General features: G+C 41.0%; 2 protein-coding genes across 8 annotated transcripts in view; one reads left to right on the top strand and one right to left on the bottom strand.

The window, feature by feature from the left end:
- The window catches only part of DHX57 (DExH-box helicase 57), a 71,236-nt gene extending 55,532 nt beyond the window's left edge, over positions 1–15,704 (bottom strand). For 2 of the 6 annotated variants that reach the window (XM_066378440.1, XM_066378445.1), the window contains exon 1: positions 15,527–15,696. The gene's annotated coding sequence lies outside the window, so the exon portion shown is untranslated. Of the gene's footprint in view, positions 1–3,854; positions 3,981–14,863; positions 15,102–15,526 lie in introns of those variants that run through there. The other 4 variants (XM_066378441.1, XM_066378442.1, XM_066378444.1 and 1 more) reach the window with 4 other exon arrangements.
- Positions 15,705–15,763: 59 nt separating this feature from the next.
- On the top strand, positions 15,764–26,291 carry MORN2 (MORN repeat containing 2). 2 transcript variants are annotated; one of them, XM_066378448.1, is made up of 5 exons: positions 15,764–15,863; positions 20,366–20,472; positions 21,449–21,585; positions 22,752–22,880; positions 24,555–26,291. In XM_066378448.1, exons 3-4 carry the CDS (start codon positions 21,449–21,451, stop codon positions 22,852–22,854), a joined length of 240 nt encoding a protein of 79 aa, XP_066234545.1. In that variant the 5' UTR covers positions 15,764–15,863; positions 20,366–20,472; the 3' UTR covers positions 22,855–22,880; positions 24,555–26,291. The 2 variants fall into 2 exon arrangements, with proteins under 2 accessions (XP_066234545.1, XP_066234544.1); XM_066378447.1 differs by lacking the exon at positions 24,555–26,291 and having other exon boundaries at positions 22,752–22,984.
- Positions 26,292–26,734: the final 443 nt, after the last annotated feature.

Genomic DNA, 26,734 nt, shown 5'->3' with positions numbered 1-26,734 from the left:
GATTGTTATGTCTTCTTAATTCAACTTCCCCTTAATCATTATGAAATGACCATTTTTGTCTCTGAGTACTTTTTCTGTCTTGTAGTCAACATTATTAGATATGAGTATTGCTACATCTGCTTTTTTTGGGGTGTTGTTTGCTTGGAGTATTGTTTTCCAGCCTTTCACTTTGAATTTGTTTTTATCCTTGTTGCTTAGATGTGTTTCTTGTAGGCAGCATATAGTTGGATTTTCTTTTTTAATTCATTCTGCTACTCTGTGTCTTTTTATTGGTAAGTTTAATCCATTTACATTTAGTGTAATTATTGACACTTGTGGGTTCCCTACTGCCATTTTATAAATTGCTTTCTGTTAGTTTTGTATCTTGTTTGATTCTTCTCTTTTGTTTTTCTATCCTTTGTTTTTGTTTGTTTGTGTTCCATACTTCTTTCTTCTGTTGCTACCTTTTTTAAGTCAAGTGTTTTTGTGGTGGTTTTTTCAAGGGTGGTTACCATTAAGTAATGAAAAGGGTACCTACCATATTCATTGTAGTACCCTATCTTATGAGTATTTCTGCACTTCATCATCCTTTGCTACTGTTAATCTCCATCCTCTCCCCCCTTTTTTTCCTTTGTTGTCACCGTTTAAGTTTGGTTTTATTGGGTTCTTGGTGGAGCTGTTACTTGTGGTGTTGTTTTCTTTTGTTCTTTGAATCTGGTTGGAAAACCCCCTTTAGTATTTCCTGGAGTGGGGGCTTTCTGCTGATAAATTCTCTCATCTTTTCTGTATTTGTGAATGTTTTTATATCTCCTTCGTACTTGAAGGATAGCTTTGATGGGTATAGTATTCTTGGCTGAAAGTTCCTCTCTTTCAGGGCTTTAAATATTGGGGTCCACTCTCTTCTAGCTTGTAGAGTTTCTGCTGAGAAATCTGATGATAATCTAATAGGCCTTCCTTTATATGTTGTACTCTTCTTTTCCCTGGCTGCCTTGAGAATTTTTTCTTTGTCATTGGTTTGTGTCATCTTTATTATGATGTGCCTTGGAGTGGGTTTGTTGGGGTTAAGAAAACTTGGTGTTCTGTTTGCTTCTTGAATTTGAGGCTTTAGTTCTTTCCACAGGCTTGGGAAGTTCTCGTTTATTATTTGTTTGAGTATATTCTCCATTCCATTTTCTTTCTCTTCTCCCTCTGATATACCTATTATTCTTATGTTATTCTTTCTGATGGAGTCAAGACAATTCCAGTAGGGCTTTCTCGTTTTTTATTATTTTTGAGTCTCTTTCTTCTTCTCTCTGTTGTGCCTCAAGTTGTTTGTCTTCTATTTCACTAATCCTATCTTCTATCTGGGCTGTTCTGTTAGCTAAGCTTGTTACCTCGTTTTTCAGCTCGTGAATTGAGTTTTTCATTTCTGTTTGATTTGTTTTTATAGTTTCAATTTCTTTGGTAATATATTCTTTGTGTTCATTGAGTTGTTTTCTGATCTCCCTAAATTGCCTTTCTGTGTTTTCTTGTATATCTCTGAGTATTTTTAAGATTTCTATTTTAAATTCTCTGTCATTTAGCTCCAAGGCTTCCAATATGTTAAGTCTTTTCTCCATAGATTTTTCCACATCTATTTGTGTTACCTCTCTTTCTTTTGTATCCATAATATTCGATTTCCTCTTTCTTATTGGCATCTGAGGGTGGTCTTGTTGATAGCACTAATTAGAATTAATAAAGAGTAAAAAGAAAAAAAAAAAAAGGTAAAACACCCCACAAAAAAAAACACAGTAATAATTTATTATTTCCCCCTTTTTTCTTTCTTCTCTTTCCCTCCTCTCCCCTCCTCAGGGAAATATTGTGATGACCTGTGAATTATATTATGCTAAATGGAACAAAAACTGCCTATAATGGAGGGCCTGATTTGGGGTGAAGAGTTCAAGGGGCAAAAAAAGGGAGTAGGGACCTACTAAATGCAAAAAAAAAAAAAAGGGAAGAAAATCTTAGACAAGCATAAGATGATTTGCTTGTAAGTGATGGTCGACTAAGAGATATAATGAGAAGGATAAGAGGGAACCATAAAAAAGGAGAAAAAAAAAGAATAATAAAGAAAAAAATAAAAATAATAAGTAAAAATCTGTTGTATTAAGTGGAGCGAAGACTAAATACAATGGAGACCTTGGGTTGGGAGGAATGCTAGTGAGTTAAAAAGCAACGTAAAAAGTACCCAAAATGCCACAAAAATAAACAAACAAACAAGAAAAAAACAAAAACAGAAGCGAAAAAGAAAAATAAAGCCAAAAAACCCCCTTGAGTCCCAAATTAACTAATTTGTTCGTGATTGAGGATTAAATGGGAGGAAAGTAAAACGAGAAAAGAAAAAACGAATAGAAAGGAAAAAATAAGAAAAAGAGAAAAATGAAGGAAGAAAAAAAAAGGAAGAGAAAAAAACAAAATAAAGCAAAACAAAAAAAAACAAAAGAGGAGAGAGTGAGAGTTAAGTGTTTTGGAGTATAACCTTAAAGGAGGGTGAGGATGAAGATAAGAAATAAACTGTAACACTCATGGGTAGTGTAGTTCAAGAAAAGGGAAGCATAAGATGGGCAGAGAATAGGACCGAGGTGGAGGAAATAGAAATAATAATAATAAAGGCAATAAGATAGAAGAAACAAACAACAGCAAAAAAAAATTAGTGGAACAAGTTGTAAAGTCTGTGGATTTTTCTTGATTTTGAGAGGTTAACTTCTTCCTTTTTCTTTTCTCTCCCTCTTCCTGGTCGGTGACTCTGTACCCCAGGCTCTGCCCCTGTGTCACACTTAGGTAGGGATTTGCAGTTGATGGGATTCTATGGCAATGTCATATAATTGGCTTTAGTCTTGCTGGTAGTCAAGGCTTGTTGGCGTTTGCAGGGTCCAACGATGAGAGAGTTTGCTTTCCTGGAGTCTCTCTCCTAGTCCCCCCTTCCTGAATTAGCAGCCTGGTGATCCAGCTATAAGGCTGCTACTGCTTCTGCCTGGGGAGTAAGAGGCTCAAAGAGCTAGGAAATCCCCACTCTATCCCCACTCAGCGCAAGGCTTTGGGAAAGGCTCTGGTAGTCAGAGCCTCCAGTGTAATCAGGCGGGGGTGGGAGTCAATTGTTGTCAAGGTGACTGTTCAGCGCCTAGCATTCAGTTGGACCACTCAACCCAGGCTTTCCACACTTTGTAGCCTGTTTTGGCTGGGAAGAAGAGGCACTAGTCTCTGCTTGCGACTAGTGTAGTAAAGATCTTATTATCTGCCAAGTCCCTCTTGTTAGCGTTTATCCCTGAATATGGAGGCCCTATCAATCAGAAGTTGCCCCCGCCCCTTTAGCGAGAGGCACTAAGAAATATCACGCCTCTTGTCTTGTATCGCTGAACTAATAGAGATCTTATCAATTAGAGCCCGTGGGTGCGCAGATTTCATGGGTTAAGCTAATTTCAGTGATTGGGTCCGCAGCTGTGCTCCCGAAGGTATTTCAGGCTGCCTGCGCGCCCCTCCCCCAATGCTTGATTGTTAGCTTGAATGGCTGGGTGAGGTGCCCCGCTCACCGAGAGAATCTCCCAAGTAGGGAAGACCGCCCTGGCGCCTCTCCCGCTCGCCCCGCCGCTGGCGGCTGGGGCGCACCGGGCACAGGATAATGGGGCACCCTGGGTGTGCGGGCCAGTAGGGCGCACCGGGCACAGGATATTGGGGCACCCTGGGTGTGCGGGCCAGTAGGGCATGCGCGTGAATGGGGTGCTCCAGGCACCGGTGGCTGGGGACTCTCACTCGCAGTGCGCGGGCCGCTGGGAACGTTAGCGGTGCTCGCTCTGCAACCGGACCGACTGGGCGCGCGCCGGCGGCTGCTCGCCGCTCCCGAGCGTGGGCCGACTCACTACAGGCGCACTCCCTCCGCAGCTTGAATGAACGTCCCTGCGGTAGTTAGCTTCCTCCACACCCTCGTCTCTCAGATTCAAGTGATAACAGTCCTTTCGCTTTCAGTTTGTGTGGAACTCCGGAATGCTCCGAGGATAAATTTTTCTGTTTCTAGTTGATAAATTTGTTGTGATTTTGGGGAGATCTGTCGGACGCGCTGCTCACGGCGCCATTTCCGTGACGTCCTACACATACACTTTCAAAACATATTCCTGGCTCAGAGATTATGCCTGGGGGGAGTAAAAGTGTATGCAATCCACAGTAAGTTATTGGCTTAAAATAAAATGTTATAATTATAAGATGTTTTAGGTCAGCCTCATGGAAACTACAAGGCAAAAATATATAGTAGATACACACACATAAAAAGAGAAAGGAATAAAAGCATACTACAGAAAATCATCAAATCACAAAGGTAGACAGAGAAAAAAAGGAGTAACAGACCTATTAAACACAGAGGAAACAATTAATAAAATGGCAATAGTGAACTCTACCTATCAATAATTACTTCAAATGTAAGCAGACTAACTTTTCCAGTAAAAAGACACAGAGAGGCCCTGGCTGGGTAGCAGTTTGTTGGCGTATTGCCCTGATGTGTTTGACCCCTGGTCTGGGTACACGCAGGAGTCAACCAATGGCTGACTGCATGGCCGAGTGCAGCAACAGGTCAATGTTTCTGTCTCTTTCTCCCCCTTCCTCTCTAAAATCAATAATGAATGATTTTTTTTAAAGGAAAAAAGAAAACTGTGGCTGAATAGATGAAAAAACAAGACCCAAATGTGGTAGCTAGTTTATTTATTTTTATTGTCTTTTTTTAAAATTGACTTGAGAGAGAGAGAGAGAAAGAGAGGAACCTTGATTTGTTGTGTCACTTATTTATGTATTCTTTGGTTGATTCTTGTATGTGCCCTGCCCAGGGATCGAATCTTCAACCGTGGTTTATTGGGATGACGCTCTAACAAACTGAACTACCTGGCCAGGGCATGGCAGGCAGTTTAGACAGACATTATCAGAGCAAGGATGATAGGCCAGGTACAGATGGTCACCAGGATAGAAAGCCCTGGGTGCCTAGCAACAGGCTAAATTGGGAAAATAAGGACCTACCCCCAGGGCAACCTTGCCTCCCTAACAGATCACTGATCATGCTGTTTAGATGCCCTGACCTTTCATATTGGTCATGAGGTTTGGACCCTCCCTTGACCTTTCGTCCCCTGGCATGTCACTAGTTGTATGGTAGATCCCCTTGGAATAAAAACAAGGAGCCAAAGAGTGGGCTCATGTGACTGCCATGCGGGTGGGCCATTGCAGACCATCTAGGCCTCCATTGCATTTTAGCTCCAAGCCCAGGAAAAACCAGACGTGGACTTCATGGCTGATGTCATGACCAGGTACACTGACAAATGACCCCCTGGCCTGGTGCCAACCATCAGTAGAGACCAGAAACTTGAAAGGATACACCTCAAAAAGCTTATGAATATTCTACTGGGATCCTCCCGAGACCTCTAGATAATTACCTTCAAGGGGGAGGACCCAGTGCAGCTCCCTCTATAGCAGTGGTAGTCAACCTGATCCCTACCGCCCACTAGTGGGCGTTCCAGCTTTCATGGTGGGCAGTAGCAGAGCAACCAAAGTATAAGTAAAAAGATAGATTTAACTATAGTAAGTTGTTTTATAAAGATTTATTCTGCCAAACTTAGCAAAAATCTGACATAAAGTACTTGGTAAGCAATTATTATTATATGCTTTAACTTGCTGTAACTCTGTTTTATAAATTTTATAAAGTAAAGTTACTTCCCTACTTTATAAATCACCATTAGTGTGGAACTGGTGGGAAGTTAGAAAATTTTACTAACAGAGATACAAAAGTGGGAGGTACGTATAAAAAGGTTGACTACCCCTGCTCTAGAGTATGCCCACGCCTTCCCCCGAGAGCGTTTTCCTTGCCTCTCTCTCCTAAGCTTCCAGGGCCCTTCTTTTGCCTCTGTAACTTGTTTCCTGAGTCCATGTCTTCTACAGCTCACTTCTTTTATTCTTTGTGACTGTCAAACTTTCTCTCATAGTTTGAGACTTGCCTCTGAATTATTTCTTAGCCAGAACTCAAGTACCCAGACCTGGGCAGATAGCTCAGTTGGTTAGAGTGTTGTCCCAATATGCCAAGGTTGCAGGTTCTATCTTCGGTTAGGGTATATACTATAATAAGCCGATGAGTGCATAAATACAGCTAGTGCTCTACTTACGACCACAACTGGTTCCGACAGACCAGTCGTAACATGATTTGGTCTTAAGTTGAGTAGGCTATATGTACAGTATTGTGAAATGATGTTATAAAAATCTTTAAGTCATATTTTATCATAATTTTCTTTCATTATTGTTATATATCATAATTTTCTTTGTTCATTTTATGCAGTTTGTATCATCTCTACACTATTTTGTTACTTATTTTTATATTTGGCAGGTTTAAGTAAAACACTGTGTTACCAGTACAACTAGTTTAATACTTGCAAAGACAATTTCCTCATGGTAGACATCTTGGGAGGGGTTTGATGAAAAATATCCAAGACACAAAACACAAATTGCTGTATTGAGTCTGGGATAACAGTTGAAATGGTGCACGTGGAGATGGTAGTGTTGCCGGAAGCTGGTTCGCACTGTCGTACACCCAGCTGGGCAACGCTTGCGCTGCCAGACGCGGAGCAGTCATGGGTAGCGATTGTGGTCATAAAGTCGAATGGTCGTTAGTTGCATAGGTTGTATGTCGATCAATATTTGTAAATGGAACAACAAATCGGTTTCTCTCCTCTGCCCCCGAAATCAATAAATCAATTTTTAGAAAAGAACTCGAGTACTGAGGTTGCTGAACCAAGGTCCATTCTGACTCCACTGGTCTAAGACCTGGTGCTGTTTCCACTGCCGCCAACACAATATGCTGCCTACAACAGAAGTGCCTCAGCTTTCAGGACACACATAGACTGAAAGTGAAGGGATGGGAAAAGATAGTCCATGCAAATGTAAACAGAGACAGCTATACTTATCAGACAAAATAGACTTTAAGTAAAAATAGCTAGGAAATAATTTAATCAAGGAGGTGAAAGACCTGTTAACTGAAAACTATAAGATGCTGAAAAAAGATTCTAAGGTTCTCTCTAACTGTAAAATTTTATATTATAGGAAAATGCTTTTCTTATTCAATATCTTTATATCCCACTGTTAATTGTAAAACAGTGTGAAGACAGTGTGTAGGAGACAAGGAGTCAGATTTGAGCTTCAGACCTGACTTGCTAATCATTTAACTACAAGACTTGGGCATTTTGCTTCTCTGGGCCTCAGTTTCCTTATCATATTATCAATAATATGGATTGCATATGTAGCCAAAGCATTTACTGTATTTTGTCAAACCTTTCGAATTATGGGTATTTCTTAAAATCTTTAAAGTCAAGGTATTATTAAAGCATACCCAGCAAATATTTTAAGGTCAATTTAAAAATATTTAAAAGGGGGAGCCATATACTGGAACTCCTATGGGTCTACCATATCATGCTTTTTACTTAAAAAATTTTAAATTTCTTTGGAATGCAGATGAACAGGAGACGCCAAATCTTCTTCTCCTGCAAACTTCTACCTTCTTTTATTTGATCCAGCTAATAACACTATTTTGTCTTTTTCCAAATAGCTCCAGATATACGGAAAAGGTTTATATAGGCGGATGGGGATCCTCAAACCCCTCAGCGAGATCTCCTGAACATGGCCTTTAAGGTACCAAGAGGCAGAAAAAGCCCTGTAGAGATCAGGTGAACTACCAGCTTTTAGGATATGCCCTTAAAGGCTCCAATGCCCCAAAGAAGTCTCATAGGAATCCATCTGGGTCCTGCTTCAATAGTGGAAAGGAAGATCATTGAGCTAAAGCCTGCCAGGCTTACACGCCTTTGCTGTGAGAAAACAGGGACACTGGAAGGTAGGCTTTCCCCTCGTTCCTCTAAGGGAGGATTCAGTCTCTTCCAGCCCTGCTCCAGCCACCTATGACCTAACCTTGCCCAGAATGCTGGGGTTTGCCACTGAAGGCTGAAGGTGCCCAGGGCCGTCGGCCCCATCTACGACACTGTGGACGAGCCTAGGGTATTTCTTCCAAGAAGCAGGTAAACTGATCTCATTTGCAAAAGGGCCACTTAACTATGTCTTGCCTGAATAGTCAGGTTTTTTATTCTTCCCTCAAAGATCTCTGTTCTGGGTGTTGATAGTCCTATTTTCTGCTGCTTTAATATATAGTGTTTCCTTTATTCCTCCTACCTCAATGCCCCACTCATATTTCAGGCTGGGACCTACTCCTAATTTAGAGCTCTCTCTCCCCCTTTTGCCAACTTCTATTGTGAATTTACCTTTGCCACCCAGCTTAGTGTATCCCAAGGTTCTCTTTACCACGCCATAGTCGCAGAGCTCCAGGGGAAAGCACCCTGGTCTCATCTCTCCAGGCAGAGGAGAACAGAGGCTCCATCCCCACACATGCTGCAGATGGCTTTTCCAGTCTACCTGAATCATTACCGGCTAGAAGCAGTGGTCATTGGGGCTTGGACGTGAGCTGCAAAGTAAGAATTGTAACAATTCCAGTGCCATGCGGACTTTTCCTGGAGGTGGACTTTTTCAGGACTCCTGCTCCTTGTGATAGCTCCTAATGGACTGAACTGGGGTTGAGTTGCATTTGCAGGGATTTGGAATGCTGTTGGTGCCAACTTGGACTTGGTGAACATGTTAAGGACACTACTCCTTTATGGATTCTTCTTGTATTGGCCAAGAGTTTGCTTAAAGACTTTTTTTTTTTTTTTTTTTTTTTTTTACAGAGAGAGAGAGAGAGAGAGAGAGAGTCAGGGAGAGGGATAGACAAGGACAGAGAGATGAGAAGCATCAATCATTAGTTTTTCGTTGTGCATTGCGACACCTTAATTGTTCATTGATTGCTTTCTCATACGTGCCTTGACCGTGGGCCTTCAGCAGACCAAGTAACCCCTTGCTGGAGCCAGCGACCTTGGGCTCAAGCTGGTGAGCTTTTGCTCAAACCAGATGAGCCCATGCTCAAGCTGGCGACCTCAGGGTCTTGAACCTGGGTCTTCTGCATCCCAGTCCAACGTTCTATCCACTGCGCCACCGCCCGGTCAGGCTGCTTAAAGACTTTAATCACAGTAAAAAATAAAATAATAAAATAAATATATATATACACATATATGAATATATATATATATATATATATATATGACCAGATAAAGAAGATGTGGCACATATACACTATGGTATACTATTCAGCCATAAGAAATGATGACATCAGATCATCTACAACAAAATGGTGGGATCTTGATAACATTATACGGATTGAAATAAGTAAATCAGAAAAAACCAAGAACTGCATGATTCTATATATTGGTGGGACATAAAAACTAGACTAAGAGACATGAACAAGAGTGTGGTGGTTATGGGGAGTGAGGGAAGGAGGGAGAAGGGAATAGGGAGGGGGAGGGGCACAAAGAAAACTAGATAGAAGGTGACAGAGGACAATCTGACTTTGGGTGATGGGTATGCAACATAATTGAATGACAAGATAACCCGGACATGTTTTCTTTGAATATATGTACCCTGATTTATTGATGTTACCCATTAAAATTAATAAAAATTTATGTATAAAAAAATAATAATATGGATATTCTGTGTTCGTGGACTGGAAGAATTAATATTGTTAAAATGTCCATATCTACAAATTCAATGCAAACCTTATAAAATTCCAATGTCATTTTTCTCAGAAATAGAACAACCAATTTGTATGTTTTTATGAATATTTCCTGTATTTGTATGAAACTACAAAAGACTCCAAATAGCCAAAACAATCTTGAGAAAGAAGAACTATCATAAGCCCTGATTTTAAACTATATTACAAAGCTATAGTAATAAAAACACTATGGTACTGGCATGAAAAGAGATATATAAATAAATGGAAGAGAAAAGAGAGCCCAAATATAAATCCACACATATATGGTCAATTAGTTATTAACAAAGGAGCCAAGAATATATGAGGGAAAGGACAGTCTTGTTAATAAATGGTGCTAGCCCTGGCCGGTTGGCTCAGCGGTAGAGCGTCGGCCTAGCGTGCGGAGGACCCGGGTTCGATTCCCGGCCAGGGCACACAGGAGAAGCGCCCATTTGCTTCTCCACCCCTCCGCCGCGCTTTCCTCTCTGTCTCTCTCTTCCCCTCCCGCAGCCAAGGCTCCATTGGAGCAAAGATGGCCCGGGCGCTGAGGATGGCTCTGTGGCCTCTGCCTCAGGCGCTAGAGTGGCTCTGGTCGCAACATGGCGACGCCCAGGATGGGCAGAGCATCGCCCCCTGGTGGGCAGAGCGTCGCCCCTGGTGGGCGTGCCGGGTGGATCCCGGTTGGGCGCATGCGGGAGTCTGTCTGACTGTCTCTCCCTGTTTCCAGCTTCAGAAAAATGAAAAAATAAAAAAAAAAATAAAAAAAATAAATAAATGGTGCTAGGAAAAATGAACAATTACATGCAAAAGAATAGATTACTATCTTACACCATACACAAAAATGAACTCAAAATGGATTAAAGATTTAAATATATGATCTGAAACCATAAAACCCCTGGAAGAAAATATAGACTGTAAGCTCTTTGACACTGGTCTGGTGATATAAACAAGTGGGACCACATTAAACTAAAAAGATTTTATACAGCAAAGGAAATCATCAACAAGATGAAAAGGCAATCTTCTGAAAGAGAGAACATATTTGCACATTATATATTTGATAAGGAGTTAATATCCAAAATACATAAAGAACTCATACAGCTCGACAGAAAAACCGCCCAAAACATCTTATTTTTAAAATGGGCAGAAAGACATACAGATAGCCAACAGGTACGAGGATTATGTTTATTTTGATTAACACTGTACCTCTAACATAGTTCCTGGCAGAGGGAAGGAATTCAATATGTACTGTGGAGTGAATGACTGAAGGATGAATAAATACTGATATGAGAGTGGAGATTCATTCATTTATTTATTCATTCCACAAATATTTACTGAGCACTCATTATGTGTCAGTTCCTAGGGCTGTAACAGCAAAGAAGAAAAATTGCTGCCTCAAGATGCTTACCTCCTAGAACAGGGGTCCCCAAACTTTTTACACAGGGGGCCAGTTCACTGTCCCTCAGACTGTTGGAGGGCTAGACTATAAAAAAACTATGAACAAATCCCTATGCACACTGCACATATCTTATTTTAAAGTAAAAAAACAAAACGGGAACAAATACAATATTTAAAATAAAGAACAAATAAGTTTAAATCAACAAACTGACCAGTATTTCAATGGGAACTATGCCCCCCTCACTGACCACCAATGAAAGAGATGCCCCTTCTGGAAGTGTGGTGGGGGCCAGATAAATGGCCTCAGGGGGCCGCATGCGGCCCGCGGGCCGTAGTTTGGGGACCCCTGTCCTAGAAGGTAAGACAGACAATAAACAGAGAGATATATAATATCAGTAAGTGCTATGTAGAAAAATAAAAATCTTAAGGTTGTTATTTTAGGCAAAGTGGTCAGGTAAGTCCACTCTGAGGTCATACTTGAAGAAACACCTGAACAAATTGAGAGAATAAGCCATAAAATATTTGTAAAAAGAGTAGTCTAAGCAGAAGCAATAATAGGTATGAAGGTGTCAAGTCCTGAACATTTTTCCCCCTTCTTTTTCCAAGTGAGAGGAGAGGAGATAGAAAGATGGATTCCCAAATGCGCCCTGACCAGGATCTACCCAGCAACCCCCGTCTGGGGCTTATGCTCTGCCCATCTGGGGCCATGCTTGCAACCAAGCTATTTTTAGCACCTGAGTGGGAGGCTCCACAGAGCTATCCTCAGCATCTGGGCTGATGCACTTGAACCAATCAAGCCATGGCTGCAGGAGGGGAAGAGAGAGAGAGAGAGAAAGAGAGAGAGAAGGGGGAGGGGTGGAGAAGAAGATGGTCACTTTTCCTGTTTGCCCTGACTGGGTATTGAGCCCAGGATATCCACATACCAGGCCAACACTTTACCATTGAGGCAACTGGCCAGGGCCCCTGAACATTTTTAATACACTGGACTGCATGAATAGTAAGAAGTTCGGTGGGTCATTAGTGAAGTAAAAAAAGAAGATAACATTAGAGAGGAGAGAGGGCCATGTATGCCCTGGAAAGGACTTTGAATTTTATTCTAAACACAGTAAATTCTCACTTAACATTGTCAATAGGTTCTGCTACTGTAAGCAAAACAACATGTAATGAACCAATTTTACTGTACACTAATTGATATAAATAAGTGGTAAGTTCCTACAGCATCTCATCAATGTTATCTAACAAAACAAAGTTGAACAAAAATGACATTATTCAAGGACCTTCTCTGTATAATAAGTCACTAGAGAGCTGAGACAAAAGCTGGATAGGACTTACTTATTTTTTAAAACAATTACTCTAGTGCTATGTGAAGAATAAAAAGACTCTGGGGGGGCAAAGCAGATGAGGAGAAACCAAGAGGCCAGTTAGGAAACTAGTACTATGGTTATTCAGGCCAGAAAAAAATTAACAGTGGGTTGAACTAGACTGGGAGCAGTGGAGTTGAAAGGGGTCATAGATTCTTTTTTTTCTTTTTTTTTTGACATTTAAGACTGTAGGGGTCATAGATTCTTAATGTATATATTAACATATTAAAGGTAGATGAATTAGATGAAAGATATGAAAAAGAAGTGTCTAGAATTATGGTAAGATTTTCTGACCTAGGTTACGTGGGTGAATAGTGGTGCCATGTGGTCAGAACAGGAATATTGGGGAGAAACAGATTTGGAGGAGTCACAAATTCAGACTGGATCTGCCTCTTAGATACTCAACTGGAGATATGTAGAAGGTAGCTGGATGTACATACCAGTGAAGAGGGGTAAGGTAAAATATTTAATCCTCCACAAATCTTGTAAGGTGAATATTACTTTCTATATTAGAATCATCTAAGGCCATCAACTGTTGTAAAGTACCCATACCTCACTTCCACGGGTTTACGTAGAGACACCAAGTCCAGATGAATTCTGAAGGGTTTTATTAAAGGAGGAGATTTATTTAATATGCTGGCCACATATGACTAACACGGGGCACTGCAGACCCAAATCGTGTGCGTTGGGCACAGCCCTTGCAGCAGGTTATATACTTTTGCTCACACACACACACACACACACACACACACACACGTTGGGGGGGGGGGGAAGGAGGAGGAGGATGGGACACAATTCATTAGCAAGCTTACAACATTTGTCCATAGGATTTGTAAAAATATTCCTATATATTAAAACTTACAAGGTAACACAATAGCAAAAATGTTCTACATATTAAAAATATTCCTAAATTTTCTAGTGTTCATTTGCCATTCCTTTGTTTTGAGGTATATACATTAATTACACGCTTTCAGGAGGGGAGGGGTAGTTTCCAGGGCACCAGGGATAAATGCCTGCGAATGGCTCATCAAATAGGAAAAGGTTTTCTCAATCTCTCTCTTCCTGCACCTGGCTAGCTATTTATCTGCTTCCTTACAAGTGTGGGGGGAAGGGAGGGAATCTAAATCTCCTTCCCCTCTTCATATACAATACAATGCTATTGGCCATCCTGAGTTGGTGTAAGTCACACAAGTATAAAAATCATTTTTACAAAATCTCTCTGTATGCCTAGCCCAAATTAATAAAATGCCCTTTAAGCTTCCTAGTAGAAGGAGGTTTCCCACACAGTATGTTTCTGCAAGCTAGGAAACTGTGGCATTCCTTTCCCTTTATTTTCTACAGAAAAGGGGACAAGAAACCTATTTTCCTTAAAATATTAATTTTCTATTCTTTTTGGTACCTTACTACACAACAACAGAAGCAAACAAAGTCTGGAGCCAGGGGTTGAAACAATCTATGTATTTGACTCCAAGGACAAAATTCTTTCCACCCATATTGCCTCCTTAACACACACGCACACACACCAATTCAAAGGCTAATAATAAGTTTGCCCCCTTAGATTTGTGTCTAGGTCTTAATTTATAAAGGTGACTGAGTGACAACACTGACAATTCAATGCCATTGAAACAAAAGTTTAGTGTTAGAGTTCCCCTAAAAAAGAGAGGCATGCTCTGCCACCAGGGGAATCACCAGTGAAGAGGCAGAGAGGAGCCAGAAGGTACAGCCTTTTTGGGATCTCCATGGGAATAACAGGGCAAGATCAACAGTTCAGAGTTGGCCAGTCTGAATAATTCCAGCAGGCTTTGAAGCACAAGGGCAGTCCCTACTTGCCTAGTATCTGGCTCTGGGTTTTCAGGTCAGGGGAAATTAGAAAGGGGTGGGGGGACAGAATCCAGATTGGTTGATGTGAATATGAAAGGTGTGCTCACAGGTTAGTTGATAATTAGCCACCCCTAGGAAGAGTAGTTTCTTCCTGACAAGATAGGCCCTCAATGTATCAAAACAGCATTAAAAAAAAGGAAAATAAAAATATGGTTAATACATTTTTTCCAATTCCAATTTTAAACCATAAATTTACAAGTTTCCTGACTCCAGATCCTCTTATATAAGAACATCATAAGAAAAAAGTCTACCTCAAAAAAATGGTAAATATACATAAACTCATAAAAATGTAGGGTCTTTAAAAGCTTAACAGGAAACCAAAACAACAGGACAAATTGAATCCCATAATGTTGTGCATCAATAATTACCTATTATTTCTAAAATTTAGAAAAAGGGAAAGGCTATACAAATCAGACAGAATGATGAGAGCTTCGTTTCAAAATCCATTCAGCCCAAGTAAGTTTGTGTAGTAAGAAACATTAGGAAAAAGCAAGATACTGTGCTATGATTTAAAAAAAAAGAACGGCTAGACAACCACACCAAGCCACAGCAGGCTTGCCTAAAGAGCAATCAACTTGATTGACACCAAACCAGAAAGTGTTACTACCTTTACAGCTTGATCTGAGTTCTGCTCTCAAATTCTGAATAAGGACTTGTTGGCTGTATTCAGTATGACTCTACGCAGACGTTTTCCAGGGAACAGAAAGTAGGTTGTATAATCCACAGATTCCACTATTCTATCCCATTTAGCCTGGGAAGACTCCAACTATCTTTTTTTCACCGTGGAAACAGGGACTTAAGTTTGGCTCGAAGAGTATCCTTTGTTTCACACTCAAGTTTGGGTCCTAGGAACAGAATCAATAAGCTGGGGGCTCAACACCGACACACACCACTCCCCTTCCAGGCAAATACCCCGACCCAGTACTTTTCTTCGAGCATGCATCGCCCCCAATCCTCTCCCCCGAATAATCACAACGTTCGAGATGGAGAAGACAGGAAATGAAACCTGAGCCCCTCCAATCCAACCCTTTACCCCCGTTCCGAGACCGAATTCAGCTGCCCCGCCTCCAGTTTGAGGCTGGCCAAGCTCAGCTGCCGACCCTGGCCAGGCCCAGTCCTAGGATTTGGGATCCTGCTGGTCAGGACTCACTGGGCCCAGTCACCCAGCCAAACAGGCTGGATCCCACCAGACCCCGACAGCTTCAGGAGAGGGAGGCGGCAGGAAGGTCTGCACACTGACAGGCAGAGCGACAAGCACACGGACACACACCCTGGTCCGCGGAGCGGGAGGCCGTACCCGGCTCGCAGCGCTTCTTCCCGCGGCAGCTGTCAGGAACAAGCGCTCCGGAACGAGGGGTCCCGCTGGGATTCGCCACCCTCCCCGAGCTCACCTGGAGCTGCTCCGCCGAGGCCCGGCTGCGGCTACACGGCCCTGCCGCCTTCTGATTGGCTCTGCGTTTTCGCTTCCGGGTGAGAGGTGCCTGGTCACCCCAGCAACCAAGTCGCACTCCGAGCCGAGCTAGCGCTTGGTTTCTTCTTCACCACAGACCTGGCGACTCTTGAGGAATCGCAGAGTGTAGAAAACCTCCCCAGCCTCTCTCTGTCAAGTGAGTGGCCCTCTTCCCACCCCACCCCCACCCCCGAGCGGAGAAGGGCACCTTTAATTAAATAGAACTCACATTGATTCAGAGGTCGTCTCCCGGTAACTCCTACACCGAAGTGACATATAGCCCAAGCACTCCACTACCGTGGGGTGGGGGCGGGGTGAGGCCCTGGCCTGAGAATCGGGACCGGGATTCTAGCTCTGATTCGGCCTTTGCTCTGTTGTTGTGACAATTTAGGCAAATGCCGACCTCTCTGGGTTTCAGTTTCCTTTGTAGATCTCTATCTCTTGTAGATCCTTCTACCTCTAACATCCCAAGGTTTCGAATGTGGAACCAGTTTGGTTTCTCGTATGATCAAGTTAAAGGCTCTGAATTTAACGATTGCTTTCCAAGTGCCATTAACTCACGACACATTCAGTTCCCACTAGTAAGTGTTAATTACTGAGCTGGACACTAGGGTGAGAAAAGAAATTTGACTAATCCGTGTTCCTTGACGTAGATGAGCTGGGTGGGAATGGTGATGGGGCATTCTGGCACAAAAGTGTTTTTTTTAAATAGGACCCTACCTACTATGGTAATGATAGGCCCAGAGTGTTGTGGGGGCTCCTAGAGGAGCCTGGGGTGAGGGGAACTAGGAAAGGCTTTGCTCAGGTGATACCTCTGGTTTTCTTTGTGCCTCTTCCTGGGGAAAATTTTCAACCTAGTATTCCAGTTCGCTATTTTACTTTTCAATTGTACCTTTGCTATTCAGTCCTTCTAAAGAGTTTTATCATCCATTATTTATTTCCTAGACTGCTAATTTGCTGTTTTTCATAACCACCCGTTTCTGTCTCAAGGATGTTACAATATATATATATATATATATATATATACATATATATATGTATACATATATATATATATATTTTTTTTTTTTTCCTTCCCCCTGAAGCTGGAAACGGGGAGGCAGTCAGACAGACTCCCGCATGCGCCCTACCGGGATCCACCCAGCACGCCCACCAGGGGGCGATGCTCTGCCCATCTGGGGGGGTCGCTCTGTCGCGACCAGAGCCACTCTAGCGCCTGGGGCAGAGGCCATGGAGCCATCCCCAGCGCCAGGGCCATCTTTTTCTCCCATGGAGCCTTGGCTGCGGGAGGGGAAGAGAGAGACAGAGAGGAAGGAGAGGGGGAGGGGTGGAGAAGCAGATGGGCGCCTCTCCTGTGTGCCCTGGCCAGGGAATCGAACCCGGAACTTCCTCACACCAGGCCGACGCTCTACCACGAGCAAACCGGCCAGGGCCACAATATATATATATATATATATATATATATATATATATATATATATATATATATATATATATATATATATATATATATATATTGTATTTTTCTGAAGCTGGAAACGGGGAGAGACAGTCAGACAGACTCCCGCATGCGCCCGACCAAGATCCACCCGGCACGCCCACCAGGGGCGATGCTTTGCCCACCAGGGGGCGATGCTCTGCCCCTCCGGGGCGTCGCTCTGCCGCGACCAGAGCCTAGCGCCTGGGGCAGAGGCCAAGGAGCCATCCCTAGCTCCCGGGCCATCTTTGCTCCAATGGAGCCTTGGCTGCGGGAGGGGAAGAGAGAGACAGAGAGGAAGGAGGGGGAGGGGTGGAGAAGCAAATGGGCGCTTCTCCTATGTGCCCTGGCCGGGAATCGAACCCGGGTCCCCCGCACGCCAGGACGACGCTCTACCGCTGAGGCAACTGGCCAGGGCCCAGGGCCACAATATTTTAAAGTCTTCTACCTGTTGTGATATTAACTCTGTTTCTACCTAACGTTTGAACATCTCAACCTACATTTTTTTTTTCTTTTTTTAATTTAGTGAGAGGCAAGCAGGAAGAGACAGACTTCCGCATGCACCCAACCCTAATACACTCGGCAAGCCCATTAGGGGTCGATGCTCTGTGCATTTGGGCCATTGCTGCATTGCTCAGCAACCGAGCTCTTCTTAGTGCCTCAGGTGGAGGCCAAGGAGCGATCCTCAGTGCCCAGGGCCAACTGGCTCCATTTGAGCCAGTTTTTAAATAGAAAATATCAGTTCTCTTGCCTCACTCATCGAGGTTGATTCAGTAGTACTGGGTAGAGCCTAGCAACTTGTAAGCCTCCCAGGTGATTCTGATGCATAGGCCACACTTTGAGTAACATTGTAATAGACTCTCTTGTCCTAGAAGTTAGAATTATTTTTCTTCTGAAAATATATGTTCTCTTCAGTATTGAAAAAATTAGTTTTTAAAGTTTGAGTTCACTAAATATCCCAGTGCTGCTCTGAGGCATAGGTTCACCCCAGTCCTTGGTTTCTTTCTTCCTGTTTTACCTGGTCTCCATTCCAATCTCATTCTGTTTGGACACCCCACCTTCACCCCTCCTCACTTACTATCTTCATTTTCTTTTTCCTCCTTCCACTAAATCAGAGGCAATCAATAGATCATATAGGGCCTGACCTGTAGTGGTGCAGTGGAATAAAGTGTCGACCTGCAACACTGAGGTCACCAGTTCAAAACCCTGCGCTTGCCTGGTCAAGGCACATATGGGAGTTGATGCTTCCTGCTCCTCTCCCTTCTCTCTCTCTCTTTCTCCCTCTTTCTATCTCTTTCTCTCTCTCTCTCTCTCTCTCTCTCTCTCCTTCCTGAAAAAAAAAATAAATAAAGGCTTAAAAAAAATAGATCATATAGGCCAGTGGTCCCCAACCTTTTTTGGGCCACGGACCGGTTTAATGTCAGAAAATATTTTCACAGACCGGCCTTTAGAGTGGGAGGGATAAATGTATCACGTGACCGAGACAAACATCAAGAGTGAGTCTTAGATGAATGTAACAGAGGGAATCTGGTCATTTTTTAAAAATAAAACATCGTTCAGACTTAAATATAAATAAAACAAAAATAATGTAAGTTATTTATTCTTTCTCTGCGGACCCATACCGGTCCACGGCCCGGGGGTTGGGGACCACTGATATAGGCTACCAACAGAAATGAAAACATATGCCAATATAAAAACTTCTACAAGTGTCCACAGCAGCATATTTATAGTAGCCAAAACTGGAAACAACCCAGTTGCCCATCAACTGATGAGTGATAAACAAAATATGTTATTTCTGTACAATGCACTATTTGACAATAAAAAGAAAAATAAAGTACCGATACATTCTACAACATGGATGAACCTTGAAAACATGCTAAGTAAAGGAAACCAATCACAAAGGACTACGTGCTGTATGATTTCACATATATGAAATTTCCAGACTACACAAATCCATAGAGAGAAATATTAGTGGTTGCCAGGGGCTGGAGCTGGGGCTGGGATGGGGGTGGGGTTGGGGGAATTAAGGGAATGGAGAATAGCTTCAAATGGGTATATGATTTCTTTTTGGGGTGATTAAAATATTCTATAGGCCTGGTCAGTTGGCTCAGTGGTAGAGCATCAGCCCAGTGTGTGGATGTCCTGGGTTTGATTCCCAGTCAGGGTACACAGGAAAAGCGCCCATCTGCTTCTCCACCCTTCCCTTTCTCCTTTCTCTCTATCTCTCTCTTCTCCTCCCGCAGCCAAAGCTCCATTGGAGTAAAGTTGGCCCCAGGCGCTGAGGATGGCTCCATGGCCTCTGCCTCAGGTGCTAGAATGGCTCTGGTTGCAACAGAGCAATGCCCCCTAGTAGGCATGCCAGGTGGATCCTGGTTGTGCCTCCCTGCTTCTCACTTCAGAAAAATACAAAAAACAAAACAAAACTATAAATAGATTGTGGTGATAGTTGCACAACTCTGAATATTCTAAAAATACTAAATTGTATACTTTTAAAGGGTATGTTTTGTGGCAGGTGAATTATATATTAATCAAGCTGTTATAACAAACAAATAAATAAAATAGATCATTTAAACAAAATTATTTATTTCCCCAGGACCCTACACTAGATAATAGAATGTCAAGTAATCAATGATATACTCATGATCATATGAAGTGAGTCTATTTGGTTAGCTCATAAAGCACATTTGTTATAGGTCTGATGTCATGAAAATACTTAAGTTTATGTAAATTTTCCTATCTTTTAAAACAGCTGCAGAAGTGTATAAGATAAACTTTATATTTCCAAATGGAGACAAGTATGGTAAGCATACATTTCAATTACTTTTTCTATACAGACTAAAATTAAATAGCTAAAATTAAGAATTAAAAAATGAGACTCACATTTTATAAAACTATTATTAGGATATTAACTCCATTAAATAAAATAACATAGATGAACAGATTTTAAATCTAATTTCTAATGTTAAGTCTAGGCAGTATGCCTTGGTAGCCTATGGAATCTGTCAGTCTGCTTGGTCTCAATGAACACAAGATGTTCTAAGCTCTTCATCTCTGGTCTAATTTGTTGCTATGCTAGGGAGCCAAAGAGACCTATATGTATAGTTGTGATTAGGCCTGACTATAAATACTTACTTAGTCAAACAGGGTTCCCATTTAGTCTTCAGTATTTCTTTCTTGTTTAGATGGTGATTGTACAAGAACACCTTCTGGAATCGTCGAGAGAAATGGAATAGGCATTCATACCACTCCTAATGGGATTGTCTACACAGGAAGCTGGAAAGATGACAAGGTATTAATTGTTTGAAGTACTAAATACTGACAGCGGATAAGTAAACCTATTAAATGATTCCAGGCATTCCTCCATTAATCAAAAATACATATAAGTAGACTATACAACAAAAGACCAAATGATTATTATATTTAATATATAGGAACATATGAGTAATGTTAATATTATGCAGAGAGCAATAGTCATCATCATCTTTCTCATCCCTATTCATTGAGTAATGAATTGAGTAAAACTAAACTCATTACATAATTTTCTCATTTAATCCTCAAAGCAACCTCATGAGGTAGGTCCCATTAATATCCTATTTTACCAATGAGGTAAATCAGGCTCAGGTTTCTTGCCCAGCTAACAAGTGATGAAATATGTAATGATGTGTACCCAGGTCTGCTTGAATACTTTTTTTGTTTTTAACAACTTTTGTACAATTTCTTGGGCTAACTAAACTGGTTGCCCTTTAAAATTTTTGATAATTCAAGGAATCTCAAGGACTCTGCTTATCATCATCATAGTGTTCAAACCATGATGGTCAAGTGCCCAGATGTCCAGATCAGGAACATTTGATTTGGGGGTGGGGGCTTCATAGAGAGATACATAGATACATATGAAGGAAAATTATTAAAATATATTTTTTTTATAAAAATGAGGGTAATACAATGATAAATTAAACAAACTAAGTGGATGATAGACATATGTATACATTTTTTTTTTGTTTTAAGATTTTTTTTACTGATTTTTCCTGAGTGGGGGTGGGAGGACAAGAAATATCAGCTCATAGTTGCTTCACTTTAATTGTTCATTGGTTGTTGTTGTATGTGCCTTGACCCGGCAAGCCTAGGATTTCAAACCAGCAACCTCAGCATTCCAGGTCAACACTTTATACAATGCACTATCTCAGGTCAGGCATATATATATACTCCAAACTGTTCTACGGAGACTGAAGGGTGGTTACTGAAGTAATTTCCTTTTTTACAAACAGATGAATGGTTTTGGAAGACTTGAACATTTTTCAGGAGCAGTATATGAAGGACACTTTAAAGACAATATGTTTCATGGACTGGGGACTTATACATTCCCAAATGGGGCAAAGTACACTGGAAATTTCAATGAAAATAGGTAAGCTTAAAATAAAAGGTCACTAGTTCTAAAAGATTCTTTTCAAGCATGTTTGCTTAAAAATTATATTCATGCTAAATATTCTTTTGTAATATATTTTGTTGAAATATATTTAGTAAGAAATGTTGGATTATTTTTTGTGGAGAAAAAACATGTTATGCAATGCTAAGACCATCAAGAGCCTTCAAAAAAAATACCATTCATATTGATAATCTATTAGACTTGTTTTTATCTTGATCTCTCTTTCCATAGAACTTCTTGGAGTCAGCTTGGAAGTGGAGAGCTTGTTGCAATTATTGAGAAAACTTAGCCAAAAATTACTTTCACTTGAAATATTTTGATAAATTTTTAAAAAGGAGCCTTGGAGATAATGTCATAATTGTGTATTTCATTTTGACCAATATGTGTGTATATATTTTTACTAGGCCAATTTTTAGAATGTAAGCAAAATTAGTTAATTTCCAAATGATAGAAAGGTAACCACTTTACCAGTTTATTCTTTACACTGAATACCATTCTATGCTATCTAGAGGTTTATCTTCATTTATAAATACCCCTCATTACTTTCAGAATTGAAAATGAAGCCTAATTGTTATGAAGTGGTTGATGGAAATTCATTTAGAGGCAGGCAGAAAAGTGCCCACTCCTCTTGACTCCAAGTCTGTGATGATAAGACATAAACTTTTTTCTGGTCATGTTAATAAAAGGGAAAAAAATCTGACCATGGAATAAAGGTCTGTTTAAATGAAGTGCATTTTTATCATTCCAAAGAGTCCATGGAAACACCAGCACAGAACACAATACCCCAAACCTAGTTGATGGTCAATAAATATTTGTTGAATAAATATACGATCTAATATAAACTTTTCATTTCTTAACTGATTGTTTGGGTTTTGTGTAAACTTAGCATATGTGATCCTAAAATATTGGACACCAAAATTCATATAATGACAGTGACAGTGTTATTTGAAATAGTAATATTAATAGTTTATATTTTTATAGGATATGAAAGAAAACAGGATACTGGATTTTAAATCAAAGTCTGAAAATAGAAAGCTATAATTCTTCAAACATAGTATATAATAAATCATAGACTAGATGTCTTATATTTGGACTATATGTTCTTGATCTTGGTTCATGAAAAAAATCATTTTTTACTATTGCAGGGTTGAAGGTGAAGGACAATATACTGATATCCAAGGACTGGAATGGTGTGGTAACTTTCACTTCACAGCTGCTCCAGGCCTGAGACTGAAGCTCCACATGTAGATATTTCTGCATAAAGTTTTTATGTGGTAATTGAAGCTTTTAGTTGTAAGAAAAACAAATCGGTCATCTGAAATAGCTTCATACACTAGCTCTATGTTATACTTTTGCCAATAAAACCATCATTCACTTATGCCTCTTTGAACTTTATAATTTCATCATCTTATAATTAGTTAAAAATTAATTGTGATTCAGCCCTGGGCTGGCTGGGTCAGTGGTAAAGTGTCGGCCCAGCATGTAGATATCCCAGGTTCGATTCCTGGCCAGGGCACACAGGAGAAGTGCCCATCTGCTTCTCCACCCTTCCCCCTCTCCTTCCTCTCTGTCTCTCTCTTCCCCTCCCGCAACCAAGGCTCCATTGGAGCAAAGTTAGTCCGGGTGCTGAGGATGGCTTCATGGCCTCCACCTCAGGCACTAGAATGGCTCCAGTTGCAATGGAGTGATGCCCCAGATGGGCAGAGTATCACCCCCTAGTGGGCTTGCCAGGTAGATCCTGGTTGGGTGCATGTGGGAGTTTGTCTCTGCCTCCCAGCTTCTCACTTCAGAAAAATGAAAAAAAAAACAAAAAAAAACTGTGATTGAGTTTGCTTGTTTTAATAAACACAGAGCCTGACCAGGTGGTGGTGCTGTGGCTAGAATATCAGCCTGGAATGCTGAGGACCCAGATAAAAAACCCCAAGATCACCAGCTTGAGCGCAGGCTCACAAGCATGAGCTCAGGGTCACTGGTTTTAGTGTGAGATCTTAGATATGATCCCATGGTTGCTGCCTTGAACCCAAGGTCTCTGGCTTGACCAAGGGGTCGCTGGCTCAGCTGAAGACCCCCTCCCATACCCACTCCCCCATCAAGACATATGAGAAAGCAATCAATGAACAACTAAGGTGCCACAACTCCCTTTCTCTCGCAAAAAAACAAAACAAAGAAGACACAATACACAGAAAAACTATCCAAATTGTGGCAAAGTTAATTTTCAATTCTGTGCCTAAATTTTTTCATCTTTAAAAAGTATCTATGTGGCCTGACCAGGAGGTGGCGCAGTGGATAGAGCGTCAGACTGGGATGCGGAAGACCCAGGTTCGAGACCCAGAGGTCACCAGCTTGAGCGCGGTCTCATCTGGTGTGAGCAAAAAGCTCACCAGCTTGGACCCAAGGTCGCTGGCTTGAGCAAGGGGTTACTCGGTCTGCTGAAGGCCCACGGTCAAGGCACATATGAGAAAGTAATCAATGAACAACTAGGGTGTTGCAATGAAAAATTGATGATTGATGCTTCTCATCTCTCTCCATTCCTGTCTGTCCATATCTATCCCTCTCTCTGACTCTTGCTCTGTCTCTGAAAAAAATAAAAAAATAAAAAATAAAAAAAAAGTATCTATGTGTTAAAGGAAACTATCAAGTAAATGAAAAGACAGTCTACAGAATGGGAGAAAATATTTGAAAATCACATCTGATAAAGGTTTGGTCTCCAGAATATATAAAGAACTCATATATTAAAAAAATATTAATAAAAAGACAATCCAATTAAAAAATGGACAAGGGATTTGAATAGACATTTCCTCAAAGAAAAAAATACATATGTATAGTAAATAAGTGAAAAGATGGTCAACATCATCACTTCTTAGAGAAATGTGAACTAAAATCACTTCACAATCACTAGAATGGCTTTCTTTCTTACTTTCTTTCTTTATTTCTGCATTTTTCTGAAGTGAGAAGCGGGAAGACAGCGAGACAGACTCCCACATGTGCCCCACCAGGATCCACCTGATTTGTAGGGGGCGATGTTCTGACATCTGGGGCATTGCTCTGCTGCAACCAGAGCCATTCCAGCGCCTGAGGTGGAGACCATGAAGCTGTCCTCAGTGCCTGCGCCAACTTTGCTCCAATGGAACCTTGGCTGCAGGAGGGGAAGAGAGAGACAGAGAGGAAGGAGGGGGGGAAGGGTAGGGAAACAGGTGGGCGCTTCTCCTGTGTGCCTTGGCCAGGAATTGAACCCAGGACTTCCACACACCGGGCCAATGCTCTATCACTGAGTCAACTGGCCAGGGCCTAGAATGGCTATATTTAAAAAGAAGATAATAATAATAGTTGGCAAGGTGTGAAGAAATTGGAAACCTCAAACATTTCTGGTGGGAATGTAAAATAGTACAGCTGCTGTGGGAAAGTTTCTCAAAAAGTTAGACATGTAGGCCTGACCAGGCGGTGGCGCAGTGGATAAAGTGTCGGACCAGGACGCGGAGGACCCAGGTTCAAGACCCTGAGGTCACCAGCTTGAGCACGGGCTCATCTAGTTTGAGCAAAAAGCTCACCAGCTTGGACCCAAGGTCGCTGGCTTGAGCAAGGGGTTACTCGGTCTGCTGTAGCCCCACGGTCAAGGCACATATGAGAAATCAATCAATGAACAACTAAGGTGTTGCAACGAAGAACTGATGATTGATCTCTCTCCGTTCCTGTCTGTCTGTCCCTGTCTATCCCTCTCTCTCTCTCTGAAAAAAAAAAAAAAAAATTAGACATGTAGGTACCATATGACCCAGCAGTTCCTAAGTATGTACCCAAGAGAAATGACTTGTATAGGGTTGTCCATAGCAACATTATTCATAGCACTCCAGTACTGGAAACAACCCAAGTGTCCATCAAATGGTAAATAGATAAACAAAGGTGGTATTTCCATACATTGGAATATTATTCAGCCATAAAAGGAGTGAAGTACTGATACATGCTACAACGTGAATGAACCTTGAAAACATTGTACTATATGAAGGAATTCTATCACAAAAGGCCACATATTGTATGGCCATTATGTGAAATGTCCAGGAGATTAGTGCTCAGGGGAAGGAAGGAGGAATTAGGAGGCATAGTGTCATTTTTGGGTGATAAAAAATGAATTAGTAGTGATGGTTTCATAACCTTGTGCATACTAAAAACCACTGAATTGTTAACATTAAAAGGGAAAATTTTGCATACGGTATGTGAATTATATCTCAATTTTCTTAAAAGTAGATCTTTGTGTCCTTACATATTCTATGGCTAGAAAGCTCCTTTACCTTCTATATAATTTTTTTTTCAACTACCAGAACAGTGCATGACAGCTACATATTAAAAATTACAAGAAAGACCTGAGTGTTGGCCTTGGCTGGGTGCTTCAGTGGATAGAGTGTCTTTCTGGCACACTTAGGCTGTGGGTCCAATCCCCAGACAGGACACATATGAGAAACAACCAATGAGTGCACAACAAAATGGAACAATTAAGTAGAACAAGTCATTATCTCTCTCTCCCCCTTCCTCTCTCTCAAGTCAATGAGGGGAAAAAGATCTGAGTGTTTTTGCTGAAACTATTCTAAAACTGACAAAAAAATGGTACATACAAGATAAATTCTGTATTATATGTCTTCATTCAAAATTTTATTAACGTTTGTATTTCTCAATATATCATTGCCAAAAAATTAAAAAAAATTTTGTTGTACTATAAATCTGTGTTGAAATGTATTTTAAAATATTAAAATAAAAATGGTATTTTTGTTAGTTTTCATAATAGCTTTGTATTTAATTTCAAAAGACTCTATTTATTAGTGGCCATAGATACAGTTTAAAAATTTGACATTTTTGGATTTTTTGCCTAGCATTAACTGGTATTCTTTTAGAATGAAATATTATTGTCCTGGAGTTTATAAAGAAATAAATATTAGACAGATTAAGATAAGAAAAGATTGTGTTTATCAGGAGCAGAACATATAAGTTTAACACTTCTGAAAAACATAAAAAATATCTGCTTTACTGTAAACTAAATTTCCCAATATTTTTCTTTGAATTATTTAAAGTAACAAGATACTTTCTTTTAAAAAATTTCAAGGCTCAAGTTTCCAGTTTTCTATGATATCAAAGTCATCCC

Source organism: Saccopteryx leptura, chromosome 3 (genome assembly GCF_036850995.1).
Source record: "Saccopteryx leptura isolate mSacLep1 chromosome 3, mSacLep1_pri_phased_curated, whole genome shotgun sequence".
Lineage (NCBI taxonomy): Eukaryota > Metazoa > Chordata > Mammalia > Chiroptera > Emballonuridae > Saccopteryx > Saccopteryx leptura.
The sequence above is the reverse complement of the archived record's forward strand: the minus strand, read 5'-3'. Positions and strand labels throughout refer to the sequence as shown.